This window comes from Vigna radiata, chromosome 6, assembly GCF_000741045.1.
Source record: "Vigna radiata var. radiata cultivar VC1973A chromosome 6, Vradiata_ver6, whole genome shotgun sequence".
Classification (NCBI taxonomy): Eukaryota; Viridiplantae; Streptophyta; class Magnoliopsida; order Fabales; family Fabaceae; genus Vigna; species Vigna radiata.
In genome coordinates this window covers 9,825,335-9,834,883 of record NC_028356.1, presented here as the reverse complement: position 1 = coordinate 9,834,883, position 9,549 = coordinate 9,825,335, and the positions used below count along the sequence as shown (strand labels likewise).

At 33.4% G+C, this 9,549-nt stretch overlaps 1 protein-coding gene across 1 annotated transcript; it reads right to left on the bottom strand.

The window, feature by feature from the left end:
• Positions 1–7,905: 7,905 nt before the first annotated feature.
• Positions 7,906–8,504, bottom strand: LOC106763408. Its single transcript, XM_014647605.1, has 2 exons — positions 8,289–8,504; positions 7,906–8,229 (listed from the first exon to the last, which is right to left on the bottom strand). Exons 1-2 carry the CDS (start codon positions 8,502–8,504, stop codon positions 7,906–7,908), a joined length of 540 nt encoding a protein of 179 aa, XP_014503091.1.
• Positions 8,505–9,549: the final 1,045 nt, after the last annotated feature.

The following is a 9,549-nucleotide window of genomic DNA, read 5'->3' as shown; positions in this document are numbered from 1 at the left end:
ATGTAGCTAAACCAACTATTCAGGCATAACGTTTCTTGTATTTTTTGTCTTGGGGATGGACAAATAGTTGAAGTCACTAATAACTAGAAAATTTTATTGATCAATGTATATGACAGACATTTTAATTGTGTCCTGATAACAAGATATCAAACGTGACTTGTGCTCAAACATGAATAATACATATTGAAACTTGTAACTAGGAAAATACACATGTTCCTGTTGAGTTCTAAAAATTAAAAGAATGAAAAGAAGAAATGATTTTATTACTTTAAATAAATACCCCCTTACCACTACTTCCAACATTTCGAGATAAGGTAGTGAAAAAGACATCAGGCTATATTTTTTCTCATATTATATAAGTTATGTACATATGTATAAAAAAATGATATCCTGAAATCCAGCATTCAATACATTACTTATAGAAATATCAACTTTAAATTGTACCAATCTAGCTATTACAGGCAAGCAGCACACTCATGAAAACCAATCCGAAGAGGATAAAGCCTTTCACATGAATCCTTGAAAGCTCTTTTCCGTAAATAAATAGAAAAACTTCCTTGATCTTGATCTCCCACACGGGTTCTTCTTTCATCTCCGGGATATGAAATTGTTTTTCTATGTTGCCATTTTCTTCTTTACAAAGAGTGTTGCCAACTGCACCACATTCAATGTTGATGCATGAGCCATCACCAAAGTGTATATTTTCAACTTCTTTGCTCACAATTGCTCTCAACAATAATATATTTGAGAACCAAAATGTCAACCTATTCATGGATAAGAAACAGTAAGCTAACAAATAATATCTAATAAATGATTGTAATAAGTATCCACATATCATTTTAAAACTGATGTTAAATAAACCAAAGTTCATTAGGTAAGCCTTACCCCATTACTTGGAGTTGGCTACATTAATCAAACAATGCCATTGCAACCTTATGCATTTCAGTTGCAACCTTACTTTAAAGTTTAACATTTTTGGTCTCCGATAATATTAGTTTGAAGCTTTCAATAATATCACACATATTGTATTATTAGTTTATTTGACAGAAGAAGAAAATTCAGCTCAGAAGGCCAAGGTGATAGGTAAAGGTCCAAGGATATGCTCAACAAATAACAACAATAGGATTTAATCCTAGAGCATGGGAGGGATCGGCCAATCCCAAAACTGAAATGACAGAACAATCACTATTTAAATTATATTATAAATGAAATAAAATTTTATATTCTTTCAGCTGATTACTACATATTTCATTTTCAACTAAAACAACTGATGATAAATGAACATTAAAGATAACAAAACTAAACCAAAGTCATGTATATTTTATCAGAAAGGAAGTTTTAAGCTACACATGACTTCAAAGTTCAAACTCATTAAAGGTTTTTCCAAAGAAACCAAAAGAAAACAAAACAAAAACTATGAAATAAAATTTACAATACATGATTAATAACTCAAAAAATAAGAAACCCAAAACAACAACAACAAGGCTGATAGGGCAACCAAAGTATGTAAGAATATGTAAGAACATGCAATTGAAATGTCAATCCAACACCTGACTACTTGAGATTTATGTATGATCAGCTACAAATAAAGTGTTTAGTAAATACCATAAAAATAAATAAGTAAATAAATAAAGACAATGTTAGCAAGGGAACATAACGACATATGTATATGAAGAGTCTCGAAATTNAGAATATGGTATATTGGGCACCAACAAAAACTATTGACAGAGGATTATTGATAATTTTACACTTGTGAACAAGCCCTGTTGTACCATAGCAATATTGGACCATATTTTGCAATATAAATTACTTCCTTTCTAAACTATCTTGTTTTAAAAAGTTATATTCATGAAACCCAACATTGCTAAACCTATATATGAAAAATATGCCACAGCTATAGTTTAGTTAACCATCAACTCAAAAATATATTATAAACATACTATTAAATTGTCCGGATCAAGAAAATATATATAACCCAGAAACATACAAGATCATATCAAATGGTTTCCATGTGACTTGAAGTATATATATTTTCTATGATCAAAAAGTTCCAAAATTTTATTGCAGAACATAATTATTTACAAGGGAACCTGACACCTATGCCATCACACCCAAACCAGATGATGTTGTAGAATAATAACTGAAAACAATNGTTAAAATAACATTTAAAAACANTCCAAAATAAATCTCAATAATCATGAAAATAAAAAATAAACANTCCAAAATAAATCTCAATAATCATGAAAACAATAGTTAAAATAACATTTGAAAGGAAAAGGAATCACCTCTAAGAGTGAGAGAAGCTCCTTTGCAGAAGAAGGAGGGTTTGCAAGCTTGTTACAAGCTTCGAGAAGTTATTCTTCCAATCGTTTATCTGCAGACGACATTGGTTGTGTCTTCTCTACTTTTTCTGGTCTTACAAGGACTCTTACTACTTTCCTATCCTTCAATCCATTAATGCCCTAAAAGTAACCACCGCATCCAACCGACGAAGGAACAACGACGAGGGCGAAAAAATGAAACCTTTGACTAATGACTTCGGTGGTGGAACGACAAATAGCGACACACACTACTTAGTCCACAAAGAAGGGTGCACCCAAGAACGATTTTCACAGCGGTGGGTTACAACACTTCGGTGAAAGAGAGAGAGAGTTTCGAGATGGAGAGAGAAAAAACTGGTGAGAGAATTTCGAAGGGATGAAATTCACTTTGAGAAAGATGGGATAGTTTTCAATTTTTTTTCTTTCCAAAAATGTCCCTCAGATCAAAATTAAAGTTTTTAAAAAAATCATTTAAAACAACAAATGACGTAACGACACGTGTCGTTGTCAAATTGTTGTCAAATATTTGTTGTTAAAGAAACGTTTTCCTTTTGTAAATTGACATTTGAAGTTAGCATCTGCAAAAGAAGAAATTTCATATCTGATTAGACAATCTGTGAGTGACTTATTGCTTAATCCCTTCAAATCTTTATACGTCTTCAAGGTCTTCAAGAGGTATTTGTTATACAGTCCTTCTTTTTAATAAATATATGAATGTGTGAATCAGTGGTGCTTATTTGTATGTTTATGAGGTTGAATATATGAATGCAATGTATTATGTTGACTTAATATATTAATATATAATATATGAATGTATGATGTTTTGTAAATATATGTATGTAGTTGATAATAGGTTTAATGTCTCAATAAATCCTTATTTTCGTCCAGAATTTCAAATAGGTCATTTGCTTTTTTGGTGTCTCAATTAGGTACTTATTTTTGTTAATTTAATGCAAACAAGTCCTTTCCGTCAATTTTATCAAACAACGTTAATGAGTGTGTGATGTGACATGGTGACACTGCAGTTTTAATACACGTGTAAAAAACCGTGTGTGAATTAGATTTTTTAAATTTTAGAATTAAAGAATTAAATAAATATATTATAATTTTTTGTTGAGATAAAATAAAGAAAGGGCAAAGGTGGAAAATTATATTCTTCTTTCTTCAAAAATTAGTATTGGCCTATCTAGTTGAATCAGCGGCGCGACTCGTTACGATTTGCGGCATTGACGGTGTGGACGGTGGCCGCATAATGAACTGGCGTTCTGGGCAACGCGAACTGGATTTCTATGTTGTTTGGGATTTTTATGTTAAGGAAGATGAAGGAGAAGGAGGCCTCGTGACCTGCTGTTTGGGATTTTTATGCAACAGAGGAACACTGACGTAATTTTCAAACTAGGGAATTTTTGCACAGCTACAGTGATGGAGGGTGTTAACTTAATCCTGCACTTGAAGTTCAATGTTCATTCTTTGCAGTAGGGTTAAGTGGCATGGTTAGTAACTGGGTTTGGATAGAAACTAAAAAAAATTGAATTACTGATCGAGTGATTCAACTGGATAGGCCAATACTAATTTTTGAAGAAAGAAGAATATAATTTTCCACCTTTGCCCTTTCTTTATTTTATCTCAGCAAAAAATTATAATATATTTATTTAATTCTTTAATTCTAAAATTTAAAAAATCCAATTCCAACACGTTTTTTTTGACACGTGTATTAAAATTGCAGTATCACCATGCCACGTCACACATTCATTAACATCGTTTGATAAAATTGACGGAAATGACTTATTTGTATCAAATTAATAAAAATAAGGACCTAATTGAGAAGCTAAAAAGGCAAAGGACCTATTTGAAATTCTAGACGAAAATAAGGACCTATTGAGACATTAAACCTTGATAATAATGAATATATGAATTATGTTTAATGAATATATGAATGAATAAACCATGTTTAAGGAACATATGAATGCATGATGTTACATATAGGGTGTAAATTACAAACAAGTAAATATAGATGGAAGAAGAAACAAATTTATCATATTTGGATCGTGAAGATATAGATGATGATGTGGTTGGTGTAGACTTCAATATTATTGCAATGATACGTCAACAATTGCAAATAACCACTTCATTGGCTGCACTAATAATGTTATGCGTTGTTGCACACGCGTTGAGTATCTTGAATATGTACTTGAGTGATTCGAGTAGTGTAAGCAATTTCCTACAAGACAGAGACTATCGTAGGGAGCAATTAATGTCATATCTTGTGCATACTAATTGGTGCCACGACATTATTAGGATGGGTCCAAAGGCATTTATTAATCTTTGTGAGAGACTAAGATCAACTGGGTTAGTTAAGGACGCCATTCGGTTGACAGTGGAGCAACAAGTTGCTCAATTTCTTCATATAATTGGCCATAATGTTAAGAATCGAAGTGTCGCATTTTTCTTTCATCGAGCTGGTTCGACGGTTTGCAGAAACTTTCACAATGTCTTGGATGCTATCTTAACTTTGGAATCTGAATTTCTAATTCAACCCTCGGGAAATGAGGTTCATCCATATGTCATGAACAACAGTCGATTTTACCCATATTTTAAGGTACTCATTTCAACATATTTGTAGATGTTGTTTGATCAAAGGATGATAGCAAATTTTGAGTTTTATGATGACTTCTTATTTGTATGTTTAGGATTGTTTAGGGGCCATACGGTACTCATGTTCGTGTAAAGGTGCCAATATGTGATGCTCTGAGATTTCGAGGAAGAAAAGATTGGCCAACTCAAAATGTGTTTGCGGCGTGTGATTTTGACATGAAATTCACATACGTTCTTTGCTGGGTGGGAAGGCACTGCATCTGATTCAAGAATTTTAAAAAATGCTCTTGATCGAGATGATTCGTTGGTTATCCCCCAAGGTTAGTGTCTACATTGCGATGTTAAAGATATTATTTAGTAGTGACTAATTACCTGTATATGTGAAAAATTGTAGAAAAATACTACCTCTGTGATGCTGGATTTATGTTGAAAAGCACAATTTTGACTCCATATAGAGGCGTAAGATATCACCTTAAAGAATATACACGTAGAGGACCACAAAATCCATGTGAGTTGTTTAATCATCGACATTCATCGTTGAGAAATGTTATTGAAAGAACTTTTGGTGTGTAGAAAAAACGATTCCCTATCATTGCAAGTGGCACTGAACCACACTATGGATTGGAGACAATGACAGACATTATATTAGCTTGTTGTATCTTACACAACTTCCTTCATGTCGTGGATAACGATGCCTCATTACTTGATGAAGTTGATAATGAGTTGAATGAAAGGGAAGTGCATAATGTTTCATCATCTCAAGTTAGAGAAGAGGACCATAGGATTGGTAGTAGTATCAGGGATTCTATACCAGATCATATGTGGCGAGATTATCAAAATTCTTAGTTATTTTATTTTATTGTGTTGTATGACTATTTGATGTTATGGGTATGACAAGAACATTATATTATGGATGTTTAATCTTAACTTCTGACCATTTTCTTTATCAAAAAGGTATAAAATGAGCAAAGGTAAGGTAGTTGCTATTGAATCCTCTGGTCCTACTAGAGAGTTCATTACGCACTACTTGCCTAAATGATTCTTAAGGAAAAACTTTACCTAGATCATGGAAGAAGTATTTCAACATCTTTTTAATCAAGTTCCATTTGATATCCCTTTAAATATAAATGATTCTCAATAAGAAGTACCAAATCCTCTTGCTTTACAACTTTCTGGAAGGCATTATAATATTCTTTTTTACAAACGAGATAGGATTCACACAACTTCTATAGTAGCAATCAAATGAGAAATCTACCACATAAATTTGATATTCAGAGTTTGATTATTTCTCTAGCAAATTAAATCGTGTTATTTCCTTTCAAGTAAAGCTTATTAATTTTGCACAACATCGTAAGAAATAAGTATCAACTGTTAGGGGAATGCCATTTAACACAGACACAGTTGCAATTTATCAGCATAAATAATTCAAAAAGTTGATATGATGCCTTAGTGCAACACAAGGAGCAAAAGTATAGTGAATTTATTGGTTTTTTAGAACTAAGAAACCTAGCACAGTAACGTACTTGAAGCAAAAATACTTTTGTATTCTTCCTTATGAAAAAATGAGAAACTGTACAATATTTAAAACTTAAAAAAGTAACTACCCACTGACATTTTTACCCTAATTTAATCCACTACTCTAACCTATAATTCAAAAATTAACTAACTCCTAAAAATAAGGAACAAACTTTGACTCAATTAAAATTAAAAATAAAATATTCCTAAAGCAGTTTCCTAATACTCTTCCTTGCTTTAGGAACTGCAAAAGTCCATGAAAGGTCAATCTGGCTTCAGTAAAAAATCTCTTAATCCCAAACTGTGAATTCCAACATAACTCTTCTTGACAGATTCACCGTTGATTTTATTAGCACCTTCGGACTCCTTTTCTTCTTCGTCTTCATAGTCAAGAAGGTCATCCTCGTACACCTCGTTCCAATAATGACTAAATTGTTTCCTGGTTTGTCTATGGTTACCCATGATACAATCATACCTCTAGCATTGTACCTAGAAGGGGCAACAAATACATCACTTTGAAGGGGCATGTCCTTAACCCTATCGACATTTCTAATGAAAGAATTTGTTTTAGCTCTATGGCAAACTACAACCACATTGAAAAGGATAAACATTAATGTTGCAACCATTGCTGCAAAATAAAAGAAACTCTTTGTACCCAAAATATGATGAGGATGACTTAGCTTCTTGTGCCAGATTCCTGTCACATTTTCCTTGAATGAAAAAATAGTTTGCTCCTCCTCCAATGGTTTTAGAGCAAAGATTTTACCTTTTATTCTCACCTTGAATATATCTTGACCAGCTGCATCTTTAATCAAGCAATTTTTGTCTTCAAAAATAACTCTAAATCCTCCTTCTATAAGTTGACCAACACTTAACAAATTTTGGTCAATTTCAGGGACGAAAAGAACATCAGGAATAAACTTTGTGCCTGCACGGCTTGTAATTGCAACTGTCCCCTTGCCTTTGACTAAGATATAATCACCATTACCTATTCTAACTTTGGTGACATCAGTTGGCCTCAAGTCTCTGAAAAGAGCCTTTTTGAAGGTCATGTGGTTGGTACAACCACTATCTATCAGCCAGCTTTCACTTGATTCACTGCTCAAGAAACAAGTAGCTACGAATAGCAAGTCTTCCTCCTCCTCCTCCTAATCAGCAGCCTTAGCTTCTTCTCTTGTTGTTGATTTTTGCTCTTGCATATGATTGCTTCATGTCCCATTTGATTGCACTTGTTGCATTTAGCATAAGGTCTTTACCAACATCTGAATGGAGGGTGACCCAGTTTATTGCAATGTTGACATAGAGGGTAGGATCCCTTCTTGAATCTTGTTTTGTTGTTGCCTGAAGATTCTCTAGTAGGATTTTGATTCTTCTTATAAAACTTTTTCTTGTTGTTGTTCCATGCATTATCATGATGTTTGGCTTGCAAGGCTCCTTCAATGGCACCTCCTTGCCTCATGGCTCTTCTTTGCTCCTATGCCTGCAAAGCATTGAGAAGCTCTGCAAGAGTGATCTTGAAAAAATCCTTAGTGTTTTCTAACGTGGTTATGATAGCTTCAAATCTTTCAGGTGCGAGAACCAGAATTTTTTCAACAATATGAGAGTCCTTAAATTCAGAACCAAGCAATCTTACTTTGTTTGCTATGTTCAGAAGCCTCTCAGAGTACTCCTTGATAGTTTCAGATTCCTTCATCTTCTGCAATTCAAAGTCTCTAATAAGATTCAACACCTTCATGCCTTTAATTCGATCATCTCCATCATATTCTTCTTTTAGATAATCCCATATGGCTTTGGCTGACTTTAGAGACATGATTCTAGTGAAAATGGTTGGTGAAACTCTAGCAAAAAGAGGCATGCCTTTGCCTTAGCTTTTCTGGTTTTTCTATCCTTGTGATTCTTGATTTGAGCCATCTTTGGATTGCCAAGTAGAACAGGAATTTCATAATCCTCTTCAATTGCCTCCCGTAGATCTAGAGCTTCTAGGTAGGCTTCCATCCGTACTGCCCAAATTTGATAATTTTCACCATCAAAGACTGATGGTGCTGTTGTTGAAAATTTTGAATCTCTTTCCATGCTTTTAGATTTTTCTCTCACAGGTCCCTCAAAAAAAAAGAGCTCTTACCAATTGTTGGTTTTTTAAAACTAAGAAACCTAGCATAGTAACATACTTGAAGCAAAAATACTTTTGTATTCTTCCTTATGAAAAAATGAGAAACCGTACAATATTTAAAACTTAAAAAAATAACTACTCACTGACATTTTTACCTAATTTAATCCACTACTCTAACCCATAATTCAAAAATTAACTAACTTCTAAAAATAAGGAACAAACTTTGACTAAATTAAAATTAAAAATAAAATATTTCTAAAGTATTTTCCCGAATTCCACTTGCTCTAAGTTCAAGAGCTGTTGCAGTTCCAATTCTTTGAACTAGATCTGCATCTCTACATGTACACCATGAATGAAAAATCAATGCTTGTTTAACATAAAAGCAAGAATGGTTTGTCATAAATGAACTGCATCAACCCCATAAATGATTGGTATGCCTAACCGTGATTCAAGTCCTGACTTATGAAACTCATCCACCATATCAGCCCAATCAGTTGACAGTGCCTTCTCAAAAGGTCCATTCACTCCATTGTGTGGAGCACTAAATACACTCCTTTTTCTCAAACCAAAAAACACACACAACTCACTAAAATGAAAGTAATAAATAAGATCACAGCAGAGATTTCAAGTATAAAAAAACACAATCTTTATTCCACCCCAGTTGACCAACTTCCATGATTCATTCAAAACACACTCAATTTGTGTCATCTGACCAATTGAGAAGTGTTTGATGGCAGAAGGGGTAGTAACTGAGTGCTCAACTGGATCGAACCAGGCTCTGATACCAAATGTAAAAACATGTTCATACAAATTCATACTGAAGATTCAATAAATCTAAATATATCAAACAAGCACATTTAATCATATTTAGATTTACAAGAATAAAAGCGGAAGCAGAAAGACCAACCTCCAGCCATTGTTGTATGCTTTCCTAATTTCTGGTTTCTGAACCCTTGCTCTTAAAACACGATGGTGATGTATATGAAGGAAAGAGTAGGATCAGTGACC